Source organism: Chionomys nivalis, chromosome 12 (assembly GCF_950005125.1).
Source record: "Chionomys nivalis chromosome 12, mChiNiv1.1, whole genome shotgun sequence".
Taxonomy (NCBI): domain Eukaryota; kingdom Metazoa; phylum Chordata; class Mammalia; order Rodentia; family Cricetidae; genus Chionomys; species Chionomys nivalis.
In genome coordinates, this window is record NC_080097.1 from 61,510,513 (window position 1) to 61,534,470 (window position 23,958).

General features: G+C 40.1%; 1 gene segment (V, D, J or C); it reads right to left on the reverse strand.

The window, feature by feature from the left end:
• Positions 1-18,558: 18,558 nt before the first annotated feature.
• On the reverse strand, positions 18,559-19,205 carry LOC130884690 (T cell receptor alpha variable 22-like). The segment is given in 2 exon segments: positions 18,559-18,977; positions 19,154-19,205. Coding segments are annotated over 2 exon segments (471 nt in total).
• Positions 19,206-23,958: the final 4,753 nt, after the last annotated feature.

Sequence of the window (23,958 nt, forward strand, 5' to 3'; positions counted from 1 at the left end):
ACTGCTGGGCATGAGTCCACTCTTCATTGTGATCAACAGAGCGAACAAGGAACAGAGCCAACAAGGAAGTCCTGGCAGAACTCTTAAATTACACTGACACATCAGCATGCAATGCACTGAACAAAATACAAGGAATTTCTTGCTATAAGATCATCATGTACATAGAAAATGTTTCCAACAGAGTTTTATTGGTTATAAGAAAAACAAGACATGTCCTGCCCTGTTTCTACCTTGATTTATTTTCCATCTCTTGGCTTCTGTTCAACTCTTCCACTGTGCTTTGCAGGAAAATACAGCTGATAAAGATCGGGCTATAAATGCCTGCCTGCTCCAGGTCATTAAGGCCTCTCCCTTCTTTTCTTTCATAACTTGTAAGTTTTTCTTCTCAAGTAGTTATTTCTCCTTTTTCTAGTTTAAAGTATATATATACACATTTGTGTGATATGATGGTATTGGAATAATTTCTATTTCTTTGAGTTTGGGAAATTATAAACATAAAATTTAAAAAAGAGAGCAGTGGAGATGTTTTCTCTTGAGTGTCCATCTTCATAATGACCAGAAATATTTTATTTTGCTAATATATGTTCACAGAATTGTTCTTAAAATAGATAGACATGTGGGATCCACTGAACAGGCTCTAGATGTCTGTGATTTTCTACAGAATGATTGAGAGTTAAAGATCCAGGTGATTTCTACACTCTCACCTCTACTCCCTGCTTTGTGAGTGGATTGCCTTATTTCCTTATGTCTGTTCTCAGGTTTTCTTTTTTTTTGTTGTTTTTTGTTTTTTTTTATTAAATTAATTTATTTAATTATTAAAGATTTCTGCCTCTTCCCCGCCACCACCTCCCATTCCCTCCCCCTCCCCCAATCAAGTCTTCCTTCCTCCTCAGCCCAAAGAGCAAGCAGGTTTCTCTGCCCTGTGGGAGGTCCAAGGACCACCCACCTCCATCCAGGTCTATTAAGGTGAGCATCCAAACTACCTGGGCTCCCACAAAGCCATTACGTGCAATAGGATCAAGAACCCATTGCCATTGTTCTTCAGTTCTCAGTAGTCCTCATTGTCCATTATGTTCAGCGAGACCGGTTTTGTCCCTATATACATATTAGAGTACTACTCAGCAGTAAAAAACAATGACTTCTTGAATTTTGCATACAAATGGACGGAAATAGAAAACACTATCCTGAGTGAGGTAAGCCAGACCCAAAAAGAGGAACATGGGATGTACTCACTCATATTTGGTTTCTAGCCATAAATAAAGGACATTGAGACTATAATTCGTGATTCTAGAGAAGCTAAATAAGAAGGTGAACCCAAAGAAAAACATATAAGCATCCCCCTGAATATTAACCTTCATCAGGCGATGAAAGAAGACAGAGACAGAGACCAACATTGGAGCACTGGACTGAAGTCTCACGATCCAAAGGAGGAGCAGAAGGAGAGTGAGCACGAGCAAGGAACTCAGGACTGCGATGGGTGCACCCACACACTGAGGCAATGGGGATGTTCTATCGGGAACTCACCAAGGCCAGCTGGCCGGGGTCTGAAAAAGCATGGGACAAAACTGTTCTCAGGTTTTCAAACCTCTAGGCAATTTAAGAAAAAGTAATTTCTAGAAACCCTGCAGTGCCCCCTAGTGGATGGACATCACCAACAAACGTGACTTCAGGCCATCCCCACAAATCTCATTAAAACAGCTCTTTTCACCCCATCAGTTCCAGGTGAAGGAAATGCAGATGGTCAGAAGACAAGACTGTCTAGATGGAGTTCTCAATCAAAAAAAGAAATAAAAATGGCCAAGAAATATTTCAAAATTTTTCATCATTCTTAGCAAATAGTGAAATGCAAATTGAAACAACTTTGAGAATTCATCTTACACCAGTTAGAGTATCTAAAACCAATAAAACAACTAACAACAAATGTTGGTGGGAGTTAGTGGGTTGAAAGGAACCTTCATTCACTATTGGGAAAATGAAAAGGGGCACAGTTACTCTGGAATTTGATATGGAGAGTCATCAAAAGCCTAAAGCTAAATCTACCATACAACCTAGTTATGGGACTTCTTGCTATGTGCCAAAGACCTCTACATCCTACTCCACAGATAGTCACTTGCTATATTCATTGTTTCTCTATTCACAGTAACTAGGAAATGGAAACAATTTAAATAACCTCCAACTCTTGAATGGGTAATAAAATGTGGCACCTATACATTATTAATTATTCTTCTAAGTAAAGAAAAATGGCATCATAAACTTTGCAGGTAGATGGATGGAACTAGAAAAGATCATTTAAAATGAGTTGACAGAGACCCCAAAAGACAAATGACACATATCCTGCCACTGAACTTCTAACTACAATGGAAATTGTAGAGGCTCCTAACTACAAATCTTCAGGTGGAAATATATGACTTGGATTAGCCACCGAAGCCAGAAATATTCAAAAGGGAACACATAGTTGACGAGAAGCACCAGAAATTGGAATAGCAAGGTAAACATAATTTGGGAAATAGAGGTTCAGAATTGAGATATTTTGTTGATGATTTTTTCCTTTGATGAGTGTCCTTCCTTTCCCTTTTGATTAATTTTGGCTGGAAGTTTATTTTGTTAAATATTAAAATGGTCACACTATCTTGCTTCATGAATCAATTTGCTTGGAAAATCTTTTTCAAATACTTTAATATGAATTAATGTCTGTCTTTGATGTTGAGGTGTGTTTCTTGTATGCAGTAAAAGGGTGAATCTTGTTTTCACATCCATTCTGTTAGCCTGCGTCTTTTTATTAGGGAATTGAGTCCATTGATATTAAGAGATATTAATTACCAATGATTGTTAATTACTGATATTTTAGTGGTGGTGTTTTATCTTTAACTGCCTAAACTTGGTTGTCCTGAAACTATCTCTGTAGACCAGGCTGGCCTCAACCTCAGAGAGCTGCCAGCCTCTGTCCTCCAAGTATTAATGGCATGCAACACCACACCCAGATCTAAACTTTTCTTTATTTCTTCTGTACAAGTTGGAGATTTAGCTGTATGCAATCTTGCTCTGAGGTTACTACTCCCTTTATTCTATTTTAAAATCTGTTTGTCTCCTTGAATACAGGACTTAGCTGATTCCATTTTATGGTATTTTATTTTCTCAAATATCTTTTCTTCCTAAACTTGTTCCTTTTCATTATAAATCTTCATTTGTGCTACCACTAAGAGCCACACAACTAGGCTGTTTTGATATTCCTTTTGCTAATGAAGTAATGCAAAAATTTCACTTTAGCCTCTTATTGACTAACTCTCATATCTTGATTAACCCATTTCTACTAAATCTGTGTATCACCACATGACTGTGGCTTACCGACAAAATTTTAACCTACGTCCATCTCAGGCCGGAGATTCATGGCATCTGCCACACTTCCCTTCTTCCCAGCATTCTGTTCTGTCTACTCTGCCTACCTAAGGGCTGCCCTATCAAAAGGCCAAACCAGTTTCTTTATTCAACCAATGAAAGCAATACATAAACATAAGGACCTCCTGCACCATTTCACCTTTTTCTGTTTAAAAAATAAAAGGTTTCATTTTAGCATAGTAAAATTATAAATAATAAAACAGGTATCAAGCTAGAATTACAGTTACAATATTTAGATCTATTTTATCTTTTATCATAACTAAGGAAAACTATAGCTATCCATTCTTCAACTCCATTAAAGACTCCAGAAGGATATAATATTATCTAAGTAAATGAGAAGTAACCAACTTCCAAAACTCTAGAAATGACAGAGACATTTGGCCGCCTGTACAGTCACCCAAAGTTTTTCTGTACCCCTGGGGCATTCATCTTCGGCCTTCAGACCCATAGTATCGAGCAGACTTTTCCATGAAGCAGGAAATTTCAAGACAGTTCAGTCACTTTCTTTTGCATCCTCCAGAATGTCTTGCAGACTCTTTCATGAAACAGAAACCCCGAAGGACCATCTCATCTTTAGGCAAGTTCAGCAGTTCTCTCTCTGCAGGTTCTGCATGTCCAGTGAAGCAGTCCAGGCAAGAGCAGTTTCTTACCCAAATGGCTAGCCAACTCCATAAGGGGTCTCTTTGATGCCCATCTTCTTCTTGAAGTAGATTGGTGCTGCCAGGAGCAGATGTGTCTCATTGTCATGAAAAGCCCTAAATTATTAAAACGTTAAATGACATATTCTGTAGTCTTTGAAAGATATGAAGAATGTCTTTCTAACTGAAATATATCTCTATATACCTAGAAAATCTAACTAACATGACTACAAGCTTGACTATTATCAATGATTATCCATTAACAACCTATATTTCCTAATTACACACTACATTTTTAAATGAACTACACAATCACAATACCGTAATCAAGATCAGAAATATGCATATAACAAGATTGACCTTAAATTTATATCAACAAAGCAAAATTTATACCAATTTAAATTATTCATATTTATATCATATCCCCCTTTAAATGTAAAAGGACATTTATAAACAATATTTGGAAAAAATGGGTGCAGTTTTTTCTCTCCAAATTGCTTCGTACTGTATGGAGGTGCTGTTAATCAGGTCTTTCATGGTGTATCCTATATGCTAGGTTCATCTCAGTCGATGGTTGAGCAACATAAATTTTTGAGGGTGTTTATGGGAACCTTTCAGGAGGGTGTGGTCTATCAAACCAAATTGGTCTAGAAGCAATCCACAGGGTCTCATCCTCTGTGAAAACAAAAGAAGAACCTATTTTCCAAAGCATAATATCTTTAGACCCAAATTCTGAAGTCATAATACCTTTATAATAGTCATGCTGGTTTAGCTTAGCAGTGAAATGTCACTCTGCACTTAGCTCCTTCACAGTCAAAAAATTTGAAGAAAATACAATATATAGAATCCAAACTCTGTGAATCTTCCATTTTTATGTGTCTTATTTTTTTAATCTATGACTATCTGTACATTCTCTCTTTAAAGACTTTATCCTTTTTTTAAAGCATTAACTTTATTTTATGACTTTATATACTTTTTATTTCTTTTCTCATTTAAGCTTACTATGTACCTTTATTCAACAGTGTGATCCATTTACAGACTTTTATGTCTGAATCTGTCCTATTGTGAATCTGTAATTCTTTACTGTCCAGGAGTACTTCTTAAAATGCTGAGCGCTTCTTAAAAACTTTAGCTTGTGCCACATAGGGGTAATATGATACTGCCTGTTTCCTGCCCAGTCTAAACGTTAACTGTGCTGTTTATTATGATAATTGCTATAGTTTCTGCCTGAGATCAGCACAGTTCAGTATGGTGGAGCAGAACTGCTCCTGCCTCAGAGCCATTTGGTGCCCCTGAACCACACATAGTTTCAGGCACACAGAAGTCCGCATTGCCATCAAGCAAGCCTTAGCACTTTACTCACAAGACTCCATCCAAATTCTCTATCTCCTGCAAGAGACAGAGGTTGTACTAGGAGCATAGCCCAGAAAGCGGGCATTTTAAAACTGCACAGCGTTTTTCTTCTTTCCCTACAGCTGAATCAGGAAAATATCTCTTCGGCATGCCAATAGCAAACAGCAAAAAGCTGTGTTAAACTCTATATTTGTGTCTAGAATTACTTTTGAAGTCCTCTCAGGTTTTACATGGCATTAGTTAACCACGTTGGGCACCACTCTTATTAGAGGTGTGGGCTGCGTCCCACTGCCCAGCTAGCTTAATCCCTGAAAAAGTGCTAAGGCTTGCTTATGAGTTAGTATATGTGATAATTGTCTTTCTGTGTCTGGGTTACCTCACTCAAAAAGATGTTTTCTAGCTCTATCCATTTTCCTGCAAAATTCAAGAGGTCCTTATTTTTTTTTCTGCTCTGTAGTATTCCATTGTGTAAATGTACCACATTTTCCTTATCCATTCTTCAGTCAAGGGGCATTTAGGTTGTTTCCAGGTTCTGCCTATGACAAACAATGCTGCTATAAACATAGTTGTGCACATGTCTTTGTGGCATGATTGAGCATCTTTTGCATATATACCCAAAAGTGGTATTACTGGGTCTTGAGGTAGGTTGTTTCCTAATTTTCTGAGAAATTACCACACTGGCATCCAAAGGGGCTATAGTAGCTTGCATTCCCACCAGCAATGTAGGAATGTCTCCTTTTCCCCACAACCTCTCCAGCATAAGTTGTCATCAGTGTTTTTCATCTTGGCCATTCTTACAGGTGTAAGATGGAATCTCAGAATTGTTTTGATTTGCACTTCTCTGATGACTAAGGATGTTGAACATTACCTTAAGTGGCTGTCAGCCATTTTAGATTCCTCTCTTGTGAGTTCTCTGTTTAGGTCTGTACTCCATTTTTTGTTAGATTATTTGTTCTTTTGATGACCAATTTCTTGAGTTCCTTGCATATTTTGGAGATCAGATCTCTGTTAGATGTGGGTATAATGAAGATCTTTTCCCATTCTGTATGCTGTCATTTTGCCTTGTTGACAATGTCCTCTGCTTTACAGAAGCTTTTCAGTTTTAGGAGGTCCCATTTATTAATTGTTTCTCTCAGTGTCTGTGCTGCTAGGGTTATATTTAGGAAGTAGTCTCCTGTGTCAATGCATTCAAAGTAAACTTCCCACTTTCTCTTATATAAGGTTCAGTGTGGCTGGCTTTTGTTGAGGTCTTTGATCCATTTGGACTTGAGTTTTGTGCATGGTGATACATATGGGTCTATTTTCATTCTTCTACATGTTGATATCCAATTATGCTAGCACAATTTGTTAAATATGCTGTTTTTCCATTTGATATTTTTTTTTCTTCGTCAAAAATCAGGTGTTTGAAGGTGTGTGGATTAATATCCAGTTCCTTGATTTGGTTCCATTTGTCCTCCTGTCTGTTTTAATGCCAACGCAGGTGTAATTTTTAACAAGAGGAAGATTGGGCATCTTTGTTAGAAGGGGCTAGGAGTGGTAAAGAAGGGAGAGGATGAGGGAGAAGGGAAACAGGTGTTTGTCCCAGAGGGACAATGGACTGCCTCTGAAGAGAGAGGAGACAGACGTGGCACATAGGCACCCGGTGGTTTATAAAGGTAAAGAGGAGAACCCTGTGCTAGGATGAGGTATTTAATTTTAATCGGCATGTCCATTAGGTGAGCCAGAGAGTGTTTTTCATTGCTGGACTTTGGTAGTCAACCTCAGGAGGAGGAAGTGGCCAAATAAATGAATAGACCTTGGTAGCTAGCTTTAGGAATGTAATCTAAAGGCTTTTAGCAAGGCAAAGGGAATGCATGAAAAAGGCAAGGGTTGCCAGAGCCACATGCTTGAGTGGACTAATGGTCCTTCAGAGCTTGGAGAGATAGCTTAGAAGTCAAGAACAGGTACTTGCAAGAGACATGATGGTACTTGCCTTTGATATCATCATTTTGGAGGCAAAGGCAGGAGGATCCAGGTGCCTCCTGGAGAGGATGCAGGAGCACTTGTCTTCCCTTTGCTATGCAAATGACCCTGTACAACCCACAGACCTGGCCCACAGCAGGACATCACAGACACATAGATCTTACATGCTTCTCTCAACACTGCATAGAGAGTTGCCAGGGTACAGGACTCCATCACTCTTTGATATCAGTAATACATTAAGGGAAAATTTTGCTGTTTATTATAAAGGTTTTCAAGTCCTATTCCATAATAGACTTCTAATAAATACATCAAATACTTTTATTAAAAGGCAAGAGACTTTCCATCATGAGTATTCTTTACCAGTGACACAGAGATGTCTTTGGAGTAGGGGCAATCTAAATGGCATCTGTCAGTCAGCTAAGTCTTTTTTTTTTTTTTTTTTTTTTTTTGGTTTTTTCGAGACAGGGTTTCTCTGTAGCTTTGGAGTTTGTCCTGGAACTAGCTCTTGTAGACCAGGCTGGTCTCGAACTCACAGAGATCTTCCTGCCTCTGCCTCCCGAGTGCTGGGATTAAAGGCGTGCGCCACCACCGCCCGGCTAGTCAGCTAAGTCTTGACATATAATTAGTTATTCTCATTATGAGATCACTCAAAATTTTCTAGCATTTGTTATAAATTTTAGAAACAGAACTTTAAAACGTTTTAGACTATTCATCTATGAAACATAAAATACAGGAAATTCATGGTGTCTACAATGGAAAATATATTTGTCTCCAGCCATGGTTACAGGTTTGTGTGCAGGCAGCAGGTGCCTGGGGATCACTGTGCACTTGTTGCACAGAAGTATGTGGCTGAGTCCTTAATATGAGCAGCTGTGATTTTCAGGGAGAGATGTTTTTTCTCCTTATTTAGTAAAACAGTAAATTCTTGTTCTTCTTTTCTGTCCACATTTGAAAGAATACTTAAAAGGAACTGGAGGCCTGCCCCAGGCTCTTGCTTGTACCAGTAGAAGTAATAATTGGCACTGTCTGTGTAGGTGCAGTTGATAACGGCACTGCCTCCCTCCTGGACACTCAAGAAAGAAGGCTGCCCCAGCTGCTCTCCTCTGCTCACACCTGTGCAAAGGGAAATAGCAAAAAGACCATCAGGACACTGCTCCCCAGACTTTGTTTTTCTTCCCATGGTGATTTCAGGCAATCTGGAGAAACCAGTCTGCTCCTCAGACTGATAATGAACATTGCCAAATGCCTTGTTTCCCCAAAGCTCTCACTCACAGTTCAGCTGCAGCCACAAGAACAGAATAAGATGCCCAATCAGTGTCGCCATTGCTCTCCTTGGGGACTGTGACCTTCAGCCAGGCAAGATGCTTCTGTGGTCAGCTCCCCTCCTCTGTCCTCCACAGCACTGCAGGTTCTTCAGTCATCTGCACAGAAAGCTGATGATTGTAGCTACTCTCAAGTTTGCAGCAACAGCCATGATCTGCCACCTGGTGGACAGTTCCTATCTGTTGCAACAGTTGCTCCTATCCTGTTTTAGACTACTACATTTTTCATGTATTTATTTTCTGCTTTTAGTCAATATTTGTTCTTAAGAATGTAAAATGCAGAGCTGAGAACTGATTCAATATTGTTTACCTCAGCACACAGTTTCATATATTGCTATAATCTCAGAAAAATATTTTTTTCTTTTTTTCATGTAGTTAAATATTTTATTTTATTTTTTTATTTTTATTTTTATTCTTTTTTAATTAAAATTTCCACCTGCTCCCAGTTTCCCATTTCCCTCCCCTCCTCCCAAATATTGCCCCCTCCCCCCACTCCCCTCTCCCTATCCCCACTCCTCTTCTCCTCCCCCCACTCCATTCCCCCTCCCTCTCGATACTGAAGAGCAGTCCAAATTCCCTGCCCTGCGGGAAGACGTAGGTCTTCTATCTACGTCCAGGAAGGTGAGCGTCTAAACAGGCTAAGCTCCCACAAAGCCAGTTTATGTATTAGGATGGAAACCTAGTGCCATTGTCCTTGGCTTCTCATCAGCCTTCATTGTCCGCCATGCTCAGAGAGTCCAGTTTCAACCCATGCCTATTCAGTCCCAGACCAGCTGGCCTTGGTGGGCTCCCAATAAATCAGTTCCACTGTCACAGTGGGTGGGTGCACGCCTCGTGGTCCTGATTTCCTTGCTCATGTTCTGCCTCCTTCTGCTCCTCATTTGGACCTTAAGAGCTCAGACCGTTGCTCCAAGTTGAGTCTCTGTCTCTACCTCGATCGGATACAGGAACAGCGAAGTATATATTCTAACTAAGGGAGCCATCTTAGGGTTGGCAAGAGACTTGACTCTAGAGGGGTTCACAGGTGTCCAGGGAGATGTCCCTAGCGGGTACCTTGGGCAACTGAGGAGAGGGAACCTGAAATGACCCTTTCCTATACTGATGAATATCTTACATATCACCTTAGAACCTTCATCAGAAAAACATTTTTGAGACACTCTTAACAACATCACCCATCACACAGGGTAGTTATTACTGAGAAGAATTAGAAGACATTAACATCGGTCCTCCAGTAAAAGATTTCAGTCTTTTCCTACCTCCCCAATACCTAACATGCTCAGGAAACAGTACCTGGTTTGGACATTAGACACCCCAAGGTGTACAAATAGGGGAGCTGCTGGAGCCAGTGAGAATCTGCCTAGTGAATAGGTTGGAAAACTGTTAGGGATCAGAAATAAAGTTGGACCCGAAAGGGAAATAACCTTAAGTGACTGTAGCACTTTTGAGTAACTGATCCTTAGCTGACATGTTTAAAGAGAGAAACAACCCCCAGCACACACACACACACACACACACATACACACACAATAAACACACACATACACACACACAGATGTGCTCTGGTGCTTAAGACTTGGTGACTGCAATAGTCACTCACTCTTCACTGTAAGGTAGGTATGCTTACCTTTATATCTTTATCACCCAATAATCAGGAATGGCATTTCTGAATTAAAACGCACCAGGGATCAAATGGCTTTACAAACATTACACAACATTCCATACAAAGCTCCAGGGTATACATTCTTCTCAGTAGCACATGAAACTTTCTCTAGAATAGATTACATTGTTGATCATAATTTAAGCCTTAACAAATACAAAAGAAATAATATTATTTCCTGTTTTTGTGAGACTGTGCTATGATAAAATTAGAATAGCAAGAGGAACTACACAACTACATGATAATATATAGCAAAAAGGTCCACTACCTATTGGAAAAGAAACATGGAAGAACCCTAATTATTTTTAGAGTCAAATGAAAAACAAGAACAACAAGTGTAAGAATGTTTTGGTTGCATCAAAAGCAGTTCTCTAGACAGCAAGATTGTATAATGAGTAAAAAAAAACTTGTCTTTAAGACTGACAAGTAGAATTCAATCCCCAGAAGATTTTTGGTAGAAAGAAATAACGTTTTTCTTAGTCCTAGATACGTATACCCTCTTATACATGTATTCTCTCTCCCCTAGCATGTAAACACACATACACACACGTGCGCGCACTGAATGTAATTTTTAAGTACAAAACATTTTAAAGCAGTTTTAAAATAAAGGTTTATAACCATAAATACTCCTACTAGGATAGCAGAGAGGACGCCCTTCTCCTGCTGAGTCCCACCTCTACCACCTGGGAACTAGACTTCAGGCATTATTCACGGTCTCAAGAACCAGGACCACCTACAGCTTCCAGGAATCTAGTTCCAGGATTCTATCCCATACACCCTCCTACAACAAGTAAGGTGACATAACTATACCACCCAGGAGTTAGTGCACAAGAAACACAACCTACAGGCCTCCTACAATAAACAAAGGACCTGTCTTCCCCTGTTTAAGACAGTGTACACAATTCAGAAACTATTCTTTAGGTGCTGTCAATCCTAGTGCATTGGATCCATCTAAAACTCCTAGGAATTCTGTTCTAGAAAGCCAGGCCACACAGCCTCAAGTAGGCTTCCTGACTCCTTCTGCTTGACCCAACACACACTTCTATGGAAAATTCTGCACCAGCCTCCTCCATATCATCCTAACTTAATTTCTTGACGTGCTTTATTTCTCATATTATCGGGTGTGGATGTTCAGGAGGGGAAGGGCCATTCCTGGGCAGTGCTTATAACATGAGCCTTCAACTCCCCATTGGTGAAGTAGTGAAAAGAGTCTAATGAAGCAGAAAGAAATCTCTATCTTTGGAAGGAGGAGATGCTGAATGGCTTCCCCTGTGTCCTGGGTGAGACCCCTAGAAGTGAAACCTCAGTTTTGGTCAGTTCAGGGAGAAATGATTAGCAATGAGGCAATCATGTTAATGATTAGATATCTCAAGAAGGGAATGAGCCACTTTCTGGGATGTGTTTGGAAGTGAGTCTCAATTTCCAATACATGAAGTAGTGAATATATTCTAAAGAAGCCGAGAGAGATCTCTGACTTTGTAATGAGGAGGTGATGAAGGTTTTTCCTTGTGCTTCTGGGAAGGCTCCTAGGAAGGGCAGTATGGCTTCCAGTGAATTGCAGAAGAACAATAGTAGGTAGTATTATAATAGTAGCAATAGTTAGTAGGTAGGTGAGGGCTGCTGCTCGTGACCATATAATGGCCTTCTCTGGACATTCTATTGTATTCTGGAGAGCCCTTGTCATTTTCTGTGATGTCACTAGTGTTCTGGAAACACCATGTGACAGTGGGATATTCTTTCAGTGCCCGTAGACATGTTGGCAAGACTGAGAAGGCTGCTTGGGAGATAGAATGGAGAACATGGGGAGACCTGTGAGAGGTAGACGGAGGGTAGACTTCAGGCTTAGTGTAAAACATGGAGAAATAAATGGTTCTGGGGAAGGTACAGTGAGTTCAGGGAAGGGAATGGGGAGGTTCCTGGAGGAGGTCGAGCTTGAGCTGGGCCTTTCAGTAGTGGGGCTTGGCATTTGGGAGCTTCTGGGAAGCAATGGGCTTATCCTGCTTCTCTACGTGTCCCAAGAGCATGCCCAGAGTAAATGATTTCTGATCGTTAGCTTGGGAGAACCATGGATTGCCAAACCTACACCTGCTTTTCTGGGAGATCCTTAATCTCATTCTGAATGAGAAGGAAGGACAACAGGAGCAAAGGAGTGACTAGTTAGGTGTCTCTTCCAGGTTAAGGTGTTGCTGGACTTCATCCTAGAGGATTCCTTCAGTTTCCATGGGAATCTGATGCTAATAAGAAGGGAGAAAAATCTCCCCTGGCCATGTACAAAGTCTCAGATATTCAGACACTTTGGTCCTGGACACATGTGATCAGTATTTGGTGCTGCTAAGCTCTAAGGACAACAGGACTTACCTGTATCACATCAAACATGAGGTGACCCTGTCCTCCAAATCTACATGGCTGGGCTAACTTATGCCTTCCAAGTCTAGAGGATTGCATTAGGGAGTGGGGCACATGTATAACCATGGTGTTTAGGACAGAGACATAGCTCATGGACAGTGGTTTGAGCATAGCTACCCTGTTCTTTGCAGACTTCACTGGGTCCATAGCATTTCCTCTTCCTTGGGCGTCTTCTTGTAACTCAGTATGGACTCTTCGGGCCCTATACCATTTAAGCATACAAGTTCACTTGTTTTTAATCTACCTGCAGGGACTACTGGGGAGGCAAACCATCCCAACTCTCCACCTTCACTAAGCAGGAATAACAGATGACAGAGATGGAGAATCTCACCATTGAGCTACAAAGTACAACATATGAGCAAATTGAGCTGTGTGGATTCATGACCAATTATTACCCCAAGGATTTGAACAACAGGTAGTCATTATGCCCAGTTCTCTTCTGACCATGTTCACCCCACAGTGTCAAGCCAAGCTTTCCTGAGGAAGAAGAGGCTGAACCCTAGGGTGTCCAGGTGCCTAAACTAATTTTTGTGAGGGCATTGATTGCAGAAGAACTTGGAACCTGAGTAGCTGGGAGACAGAGACATAGGCTATTCTGTTTCTTCCAAAAGAAAAGCAGAGATTATGCCTGAATCTCAGTCTGGGGATAGGGACAGAAGTGTGTGAGCTCTCAATATACATTAAAAGAGGCCTTGACAGTTGTTGACTTGTGGGAGATGCTAGGTGCTGTGAGTTTTTGGTGCATCTTTGTCCTTGACCAGCAGATGATTGTGTGCTGAAGGCTCCTGGCAGCCTCTGGAAGGGCCTGATCCCATTCATTTATCTGAGTGTGTTGCTGGAAGTCCTCGAGCTCATCATTACTACTTTCTGGTCTTCTTCCTTATACTCTGAGACAGTGCGACCTCCCTGCATGTCATGGGCATCCTGATTATATATGGTATGTGTGTTGGGGCAGTGAAGATGCCTGGAATCTAGGCTACCACCTCAGGACATTGTTCTGCTGGGTCCACACCAATCTGAGTGACCATCTGAGTGATTGTGACTGCCAGTCAGATCCATTGTGACATATCAGGCCTGGGCTTCAGCCTTGGGCCATGTCTGTATTCATACTGCAAACAAAACCAGGATCTGTTTTCATGTCCATGGTCTGTGTTGGTACCAAGGACCACATTGAAGAAGGTAGGGATCTGGGCTGCCAGTTAGGACCATGTTAATATCTAAGGGTTTTGCTTTTGCTGTGGTTGTAAAGATCTGAGTGCTACCACCAGGAGCTCTGGTGTCTTCTGGGACTAAGAGCTGTCAAAAGCCATGCCTGTATCCATTGCTCTGCCACAACCTCAGTCTATGTTGATGTTACTGACTCCTGTTACCTCTGAAACAGGATAGGTTAACACAGAGTTAGCCCTACCCCTCACAGTCTGGAGCACTAGGGAGAACTGGACCTGCCTCTCACCAACTGCAGCACTCGGGAGAGTGGGTCTTGTACCTGGACTGAGCAGTACAGTAGAGCTGACCCTGTTAGCAGTGCTGCAGGTGAGCTGCCCCTAAGGGTGTGAGAGTAGAAGATCTGGGTTCTTCCCACTTCATCTGTCTTGTGTTGGCAAGGGTGAGGGAAAGATGCCTGCCTCACCTGAGCATATGCCATCTGCAGCTTGTGGGAGAATTGGCCTCTGGGGCATTAGAGCAGAAGATCTGGGACAGCCTCTCACCAACTGTGACAATTGGAATTGTGGGGTTTGCACCTTACCTGGGAAGAATAACTTTTTTTTTTTTTTGGTTTTTTGAGACAGGGTTTCTCTGTGGCTTTGGAGCCTCTCCTGGAACTAGCTCTGTAGATCAGGCTGGTCTCGAACTCACAGAGATCCGCCTCCCTCTGCCTCCCGAGTGCTGGGATTAAAGGCGTGCACCACCATCGCCCGGCTGGAAAGAATAACTTAACTGTCTCTTCTGGACTGAGTGTGGGTAAGTCAGATGGAAGGGCATGAGAATAGTTGAATTGGTTCCTCTCCATTCTGCCTGCTGTATTGGGTGAACTAGCTGGGGCAGTGCTGGAGAGCTGGCCTGGGTGGTGAGATGAGGAAAGGTGGTGGGCTAAGCAAGCTGCTATCATCCATGCCCAGAGCCAGGGCTAGGTGTTATCCCACCCTAACATCCTCTTAATCTAGGAAGTGCTGGAACATGTGAAGGGCCCAGATCTGAAGATCCAAAGCTGCAGGATCTCCATGACACAAGACATCAACAGGATATTCAAGAAGAGTATAAGTGAAGGTCCATTATCTATAGTATAGATAAGCCAGAGGCATGGAAGACTTACCAGAAAAGATGTATGAACTCAGCTGTATACTGTGTGACTCACTGGGCCACACTACATCCTCTTTGCCAAGATGCTTGTTTGTTTTTAATTTTGTGAAATGGGTTTCCTAGTGAAAGTAATCTAATGATTCAATAATATCACTATCAAAATCCCAATACTATAATTCACAGGGATATAAAAGAATTAATAACACATGGAACCACAATGTACCCAGAAGAGTCAAAGCTAAAACTAAGTAGAAATAATAATATGGGAGATATAACAGTTTCTGATCTAGTTGTAGGACAGCATCATTGGAGTAAAACAACATTTTACTCTAATGAAAGAGACACATAGACCAATGGAATTATACTTGAGAAAACATTAAGCAATATAATTAAAGTATATGCAGTGGTGAAAAGACAAGTTCAGTAAATGGTGATAAGAAAAATAGATATCTCTGTGCAGTAGAAGAAAACTATACCTTTGCCACCTTGAGAAAAATTAATTAAAAATTCATCTAATAGCCCAATGCAAGACCTTAAACATTAATGGTGTTAGAGACAGAAAGGGAAACTTCTTTAAGAATATACCAGGAATTTTAATCGTGATTGAATTGTATCTACATACTTCGTTTTGGTAGAAGACCCACTTTTTAGAAGATTAATTCATGTGGTCCATGAATAAAATTTCAAGGCTGTTTTTTACAGACATAAAAAGAAAACCTAAAAATATATATGGAGGTACAAAAGATCGAAGAAGGCCAAAGCACACCTAAATAACAAGAATCTTGAGGGGGGCATCACCATTACAGATTTTAATATGTACTACAAATCTTAATAATGAAAACATCATGATAATGGCATAGAAGTAGACATAGTCTCAATGGGGATACTGGATTAAAGGAGTCATGGTGAGGAGGCATTAGTGAAAGTGCAGCCTCAGTAGCAGTGGAGACTGAAACATATTGAAGATGCAAGGACTGTGGGACAACCACCAAGCATACAGCAATCAGCTTAAGCCAACAGAGCTAGGGATGGAAAACCTGTAGAAGTGGAAATGTCCAAGCCTGTTGGAGCCTAGAAAATCTTGTGTGAGTTCCAAACATCAGACAGTGAACTATTTTCTCTAGTGGGTTGAATTTTAGCTTCAAATCGATTCTTCTCTCTTGGAATAAAAAAAGTGTTTTTTTTTTTTTTTTTTTTTTTGTTGTTGTTGGGCGGTGGTGGTGTACACCTCTAATCCCAGCACTGTGAGTTTAAAGGTAGCCTGGTGTACAAGATCTAGTTTCAGTTTCAGGACAGCTAGGGATGTTGCACAGAGAAACCTTGTCTCAAAAACAAAAAAAAAAATAAAATTCTTTAACTTGCTTTAATTGTGTGAGAATCTATAATTACAAGCAAAAACCCGTGAATTCCAGAAGAAATGGAAGGGAAATTAACCAATCACGTTAACAGTCACATCTGCAGGAGCTGTGGCTCCTATAGCCCCTAATGGGGATCATGTAGGCATCAGGCACTTTACATCATCTTACCCCATCTCTAACTCCAATCATCTTCTTGTGAATAAGTCAGATCTCCTCTCTTCTTGCTTCCCTTCAGGGTTATCTTGCCTGGGAGTATTCTTCACGGGCTTTGCAATGTTACCTTTGTGAATTTTATGTCTTTTTCTGTCATGCTTTTGGCATAGCTCTTACGCTTTTCGTGTAGCTGTCGTGCTTTTGGCACCAACTGTGCCTTTTTCTAACTCACTTTTGTTGTGCCAACTTGGCCACTCCAGCCTCCTATCTGCTCATGCTCGATTTAGCCCATAGGTAGTCACACGCAAAGCGCCTCCACAGGTCCAATATGATGGGGCCTCAGTGCTGAGAGGGCAAGATGGACAACATCTCCCCCCCCCCCAACCAAGAAACTATCTCCAATTTAAAACTGCTTACAAGGGAAAATTAGGTTTTCTCCATGAGCATTTCACTGCGTATACAAACCCCACTTCAGGGCAGGCCTCATGCCCAGCAATAGATTGCCAACTTGAGTGAACTCAATTGTGGTTTTTTGGCTTTTCATTTTTGGTTTCATAATGCTTTAACTGGGTCATTATTAAAGATATTACTCACTTGCTTATGTGTAATAGCTTCCAATTTTCTGGTTTTAAATACCTTTTTGTGTGTCCATATGTCTTTGCATATATATGAGCTTTTCATATTTTTTCATTTTTTACTGTTTTTTTGTTTGTTTGTTCTATTCTGGCTTGATTTTTTTTACTTGTGTGTTTCCATAAAGAAAGAAGGAATGTGTGGAGTTAGATATATACAGTTAGATATGTACATGCCTATAAAGGTACCAGAAGGTTATATGACAAATAAACTTGACCAGAAAAGAAAGTTCCCTTGTCATATAATAAGCAAAACACTAAACAACAGAACGAGAAAAAATATTAAAATCTGCAAAGGAAAAAGGCCAAGTAACATATAAAGGCAAACCTGTTAGAATTACATCATATCTATAATTCTTATTGTAAAAAAAAGTAAAGCTGTTATTTCTAGTGTCACCACTTCTAGCTATGCTCACATAAATCTTATTGGAAATTAGGAATTGTTTATTATCTAGGAAGCTTAGATAATCTACATTTTAAACAAATGTGGTTGCAATGGGGATAAAGATGACTGAATTACAAGGAAGTCAGTTAATTTGTAAAGCTATAGAAAGTAAATGTTTTAGACAATCTAGTTGCTGTTCTAAGCACTCGGCTGCTGTTTCCACATGAAAACAGCAATGGACAGACAATTTGTGAATGACCATGGCTGTTTTCTGGTTCCTTATTGAGACTAATGGCAGGCCTGGCTTTTCAACTGTATGTTGTCATCTGTCAAACCTTGGGAAACAGCAATTGCTTGGATTATATTCAATTATTGCAAAATTAATTAGTTCTTTATTGTGTGACCTTTAGGATGTTTCCATTTTTTTCTTCTGAAAGCAATGCTTCAATGAGAAGATTTGTATATGTATTACATTACAGAAACATAAATATATTTGGAGAATTAATTGCTGCAATATCATTGTGATATAAATTACATATATATATTCATTTATATTTTGGCTCTGATCATTTTATGTGAAATGTTTGTTTATATTGCAAAATTAAATGCATGTATTTTGAAAAATATGAAGACATTGTAGAAATTATGTCTCGATTTAATAAGATTGGTTTATCTTGCCTTTCTAAAAATTAATTTATTAGATCTTCAAATTTACTTTTTTATCAACTTCATATTGAGCAGATTAACTGGAAGTGTTGTCCCATGCTCTCTAAACACAGGAAGGAAACAGTTACTCTGTGTTTTCAATTTTGAGAAATGATCCAGATGATTCTATAATGTTTAAGAGAGGTTTCTATTTCATGATGTTAGTGCTAGCTTTGATAAAATAAATGTGTACATCTTAGTCATGTGGGGGATGTTTCTGAACATTTACGCTTCCTCAAGTCTGTATCATGTCAATCTAAATTTAAGTTGTGGTATTTTTATATTTCCTCTCACCTTCTTTGTAATTGGTGGAGATCTGATAAAGCCACCGCTGTGAAAAGCCTTCTGCAGAGTCTCCTCATGTTAGGGCTGTAGCTGCACACCCAGCTGCAGTTTGCAGACAGGCTGCAGGCTTGCAGGGAGCACTGTGCATAAGCAGCACAGAGGTAGGTGCCCGAGTCCTGCAGCTGGGCATCCCTGATGTGCAGGGTGCTGTACCGCTCCTTGGAGACAAATGTTGAATTTAACCTCCCATTCTCCTTTCTTCCTGGAGCCAGGTAGAAAAGATTGATGATGCTGCCTCTGGAATTCTGCCGGAACCACTGCACAGCTGTCATAGTGGTAGAAAAATTGCATGACAGAGTAGAATTGTTTCCCTCGTGGAGACTCAGGGCTGAAGGACTCTGCTCCACCTCAATTCCTCTCACCCCTGCGTGGAAATAGTAAAACAAACCAGAATCACTGAAGGGCTTTCACCCACACCTGTCAAATACCCCAGGAGACACCACGAGGATGACCATACAGGGGCTTTGGGTCGGCTCATTCCCCCTCCTCCACAGCCATCTCTATAGAATCCCTAAAGCAACTTAGGTGAGCACAACTCACAGCAAATCTGCACCCACAGAACCCCCAGCACAGCTCTCAGTTTCCTCTCCATGGTCCCTGTCCAGTTTCCGCAGTGTCTTCTCTCCAGCTGTGAGGGTGTCAAGCCTTGTGCCTAAACACACTTGTGCTTACACACAGCAGATTCTCTCTGAAGTGCTGAGCTTCCTCATTCATCTGAATAAGAAACTCCACCCATCTTCTTCTCAAGAGTCTGCATGGCAATTGTTCCACAACTGTGGAGGACAATGATAGAGCCCAGGACACTAGATTTCTAATGTAACACTTCTTATAAGGTGAATTTAGGGGAAAATGTGTGAGGAGGGGAATTCATAAATGCCGAATATTGGTGTGAAAACTAATGGCTTCAGTGGGTTAAGCAGAATCTTGAAGAATACTAGCAACATTCTTTGATTTTTTTTTTTTTTTTGGAAAAGAATTTCATACATTGTATTCTTATCTTGTCTCCCATCTGCCAACTCTTCCCAGATCTTTTCTGTCTCCTCCTCCACCCTGAGACATGCCCTTTCGCTCTCCCTCCACCTCTCTCTTTAGGAAGGAAATAGACAGTCAAACAAGTAACCAGAATTTAAAAATAATAACAAAGAACAAACATACACACACAAAAAACCCCCATAAAACACAAGAGAGGTAAGCATAAAATAAATACAAAAGTCCTATAAGACTAAAAAAGGCAACAACAGAGCAGTATGGATACAAAAACATCATTGGGGTCATTCTGTGTGGCTATCTTCTGTTCGGCCATGGGACCACACTTCAGTGTATTTAATGTACTCAGTGAGAAGGTCCTGGCACCTTAAATCACACAGTGGGTCAATCAGTACGCAATACACTACAAGGAATAAAAAGAATTTCTTGAAATTATCAGATTATCCCCCAACACAGTTTTTTTTATTGGTTTTAAGAAAAATGAGGCATGCCCGTGTTTTCTCCATGATTTATTTTCAATCTCTTGCCTTCTTCCCAGATCTTTTATGAATGAAAACACAGATGATTCTGACCAGGCTATGAATTCATGCTCAAGTTCAGCGAGGCCCTGCCCTACTACTTTTTCATACCACATATTTTCCAGTTTTCTTCTTAAACATGTTTTCCTTTTCTTTCTAGTTTTTAGATAGATGGATAGATAGGTAATGTGTATATATTATATATGATATAAAGGGAATTGGAATAGTTTCCAGTTTTTTGAATATAGGAAAATTTTAAAAATAAAACAAAAATTGAAAGCAGTGAAGATGTTTTCTCTTGAATGTCCATCCTTACAATGCCCAGTGGGAGTCTATTTTGCTTATATCTGTTCAGAGACCTGTTTTTAAAATGGATTTATAAGCACACAAGATCGATGGATTTATAAGCACACAAGATCGAGTGAACAGATTCTAGATACCTGTGGTTTTATATAGAATGATTGAGATCTAAATTTCCGGTGAACCCCAGTCAGTCACCCCTACTCTTTGCTTTGTGATTGGATTGCCTTATGTCTTTTCTGGAATCTATTTTCTATTAATAGCAATTTGCTGAGATATTGTATAATATTCAAATACCTACATTGAACACGTGCAAATATCTTCCAATGACAACTTTAAATTGTTTTTATTGAGCTATATATTTTTTTCTGTTCCCTGCCCTTTCGCTCCCTTCTCCTTGTATCCTCTCCCATGGTCCCCATGCTCCCAATTTATTAGCAGATCTTGTCTTTTTCTACTTCCCTTGTGGATTAGATCCATGTATGGGGCCTCTTTGTTGTCTAGGTTCACTGGGATTGTGAATTGTAGGCTGACTTTTCTTTGCTTTATGTCTAAAAACCACTTATGAGTGAGTACATATGATAATTGTCTTTCTGGGTCTGGGTTACCTCACTCAACACGGTGTTTTCTAGCTCCATCCATTTGCCTGCAGATTTCAAGATGTCATTTTTTTTTTCTGCTATGCAGTACTCCATGGTATAAATATACCACATTTTCCTTATCCATTCTGTTGAGAAGCACTTAGGTTGTTTCCAGGTTCTGGCTATGACAAATAATGCTGCTATAAACATAATTGAACACATGTCCTTATGGTACGATTGAGCATCCTTTGGGTATATACCTAAAAGTGGTATTGCTGGGTCTTGAGGAAGATTGTTTCCTGATTTTCTGAGAAATCGCTATACTGATTTCCAAAGCGGCTGTCCCAGCTTGCCCTGCCACCTCTAGGCAGTGTAAGAAAACATAACTTCTAGGAACTCTGCAGTGCCCCCTAGTGGACTGGCAGCAACAACAAAAGTGACTTGAGGCCATCTCCGCAACTCTCACTAAACCAACCCTTTTCACCCCATCCGTTCCTGGTGAAGGAAATGCTGATGTTAGGAAAACATGACTGTCAGATGGAATTCTCAGAAGAAATAAAAATGGCTACAAATAATCTCAATATTACTCATCATTGTTAGTAATTAGAGATATGCAAAAAAAAAAAAAAACCCTTTGAGATTTCTTCTCAACCCAATAGTCAGATCATCTAGAATTGAAAAACAAAACAAAATAAAAAACAGCTGACAACAAATGTTGGGGAGTTGTGTTGGGAGTAGGAACCCACATTCATTCTCGGGAGAATGCACATTGGTGCAGCTCCTCTGGAAATAGGTGTAGAGAATTTTCTAAATACTGAAGATAAGCCTACCATATGTCCAAGCTATGCCACTTCTGGGTCTATGTCCATAGAACTCTCCGCCCTACTCCACAGGTATTTGTTAGCGATGTTCTATTGCTCTTCTATTCACAGTAACTAGGAAATGGAAACAATTGAAAAGTCTTTCAAGCGATGAAAGGACAATGACAACGTGGTGCCTATGCATTATGGGATATACACTAAAGCGAAGAAAAAGCCACCATAAACTCTGCAGGTAGACCAACGGAATTAGAAAAACTATTTTGAGTGACTTGATCAAGACCCAGAAAGAACAATGCCATACGTTCTGTTGCTGAACTGCCGACTGCAGTGGAGATCGTAGAGACAATAATTGCAGATCTTCAAAGGTGAAAACACAACCTGGTGTGACCACAGAGGCCAGAAAGATTCAAAAGGGATCGTGTGCTTGGGGGAAGCAAGGTAAACAAAATTTAATGGGAGAAATAGAAAAAATTAGGGGAAAGAAGACTAACATAGAAGGAGGGAGACGGAGGAGGGTGAAATTACAGTAACCGCATTTTAAAGCATTTTAAGGAATCACATTAGTTTCTATTTAGCTAAAATTACATAGAAATACATAAGTATAGGTAGATGTGTTTGTGCATATGAATACATAGTTTGAATTAAATGTTTCCGTCTGTGCTGACAGTACTTCTCTCAAGAGCCATAGATATATTTAAAAAGAATAAACTCAATACCAGTCATGGGATCCCCTCATGCAAGTTGTTGGTCAGGAAATTTCAAGAGACTCTTAACCCTTTTAGACTATTACTATCGACCTTGTTTGTATCCCAGGAATTTCACTGGATCTCTATTGATGATGACATCATTTAAAACACAGTACTGAAGGGATTCCAGCTTGATCTGACTGAAGCCATCCTCCCCGGTTACTAACTTTCGTGACACCAGAGGGTGCATTCAAATTTCCAAGGGAGAGAAGCAACAAATTCTCCTCCCTGACTGTTATGTCTATTAACTACAATAGCCAATACGGCATGAAAACCTAAGTATGCAATAGTGGGACTCATATCTTTGTGGGAATAAACTGCTCTCTAATTGGACATAGAAACAAGAGGAAAATCACTGTCAACTACCCAGGCTAGTGAGGTTAGGGATCTTGGAGGAGACCTACAACCACCTCCTTACTAAAGCAGCACAATCCCTTAGTACATTCTAAATATCTGTTATTGTAACCACATATAATGTAGTCCTCAATCAAACAATAACTACAACCAATAAAAATGCAGAGAACAAGTGATCATGTAGTGTTCTGCCTCAGCTGATCTATGTGGATACTCATGTGAGAATCACTTATATAAGACTAAGCCAGCCAACTTCTCACACAAATGGGAAGGAGCTCTAGGTGGGTCTTACTCCATCCAGAGGACTATGACCAGTTGATAGCTGCTGGAGGAGGACAAATCACTCTTCTTTGAAGGTGTAGATATGTGTAGTCTCCACATGCTTCAGTGGATGACCCACACCCATACACATATTGGCAACACTTATTGGACTTGATATCATAGTTTTTCTTCTGTTGCTTTGGCTAATAACTTGACAAAATGCAATTTTGGAAGAGGAAAATATTCATTTTGGATTATGATACCAGGTCACAGTCTATCACTGAGGGAATTTGTGCAGAAACCAGGACTGCTTGATATTTTATACACTATTACCTCTATTTAAAGAAGGCACTTAACAGCTAAAGAGATACAACAAGGTCAAAGGAGAATGTGACTTCCTATCTGACTTGCAGGTCAAGTAATACTTATCTAGATTTTTTATACAATTTTTGACCACCTGCCTAGGATGTTCTAACCCATAGTGGGCTGGACCACCCTATACCTATTAACAGTCAAGACAATTCCCATAGACAAATCTATGTACCTTTTTCTTCTCCATAGGTTAAGAAACCACAGTTGGTCAAAATACAAGTAAGAGACACAATATGGTACAAAGTCCAACTGAAACATCTACAAACTCCTCTATCTAAAACTCAACAGAATCACAGAAGAGGTGGCAGAAATATTGTAAGAGACAGAGGACTAGAATGCCTGATACTAGATAGGTTCCTCTAGAAATGACAAGTGAAATATACCCATAAATCTCAAAAATATGGT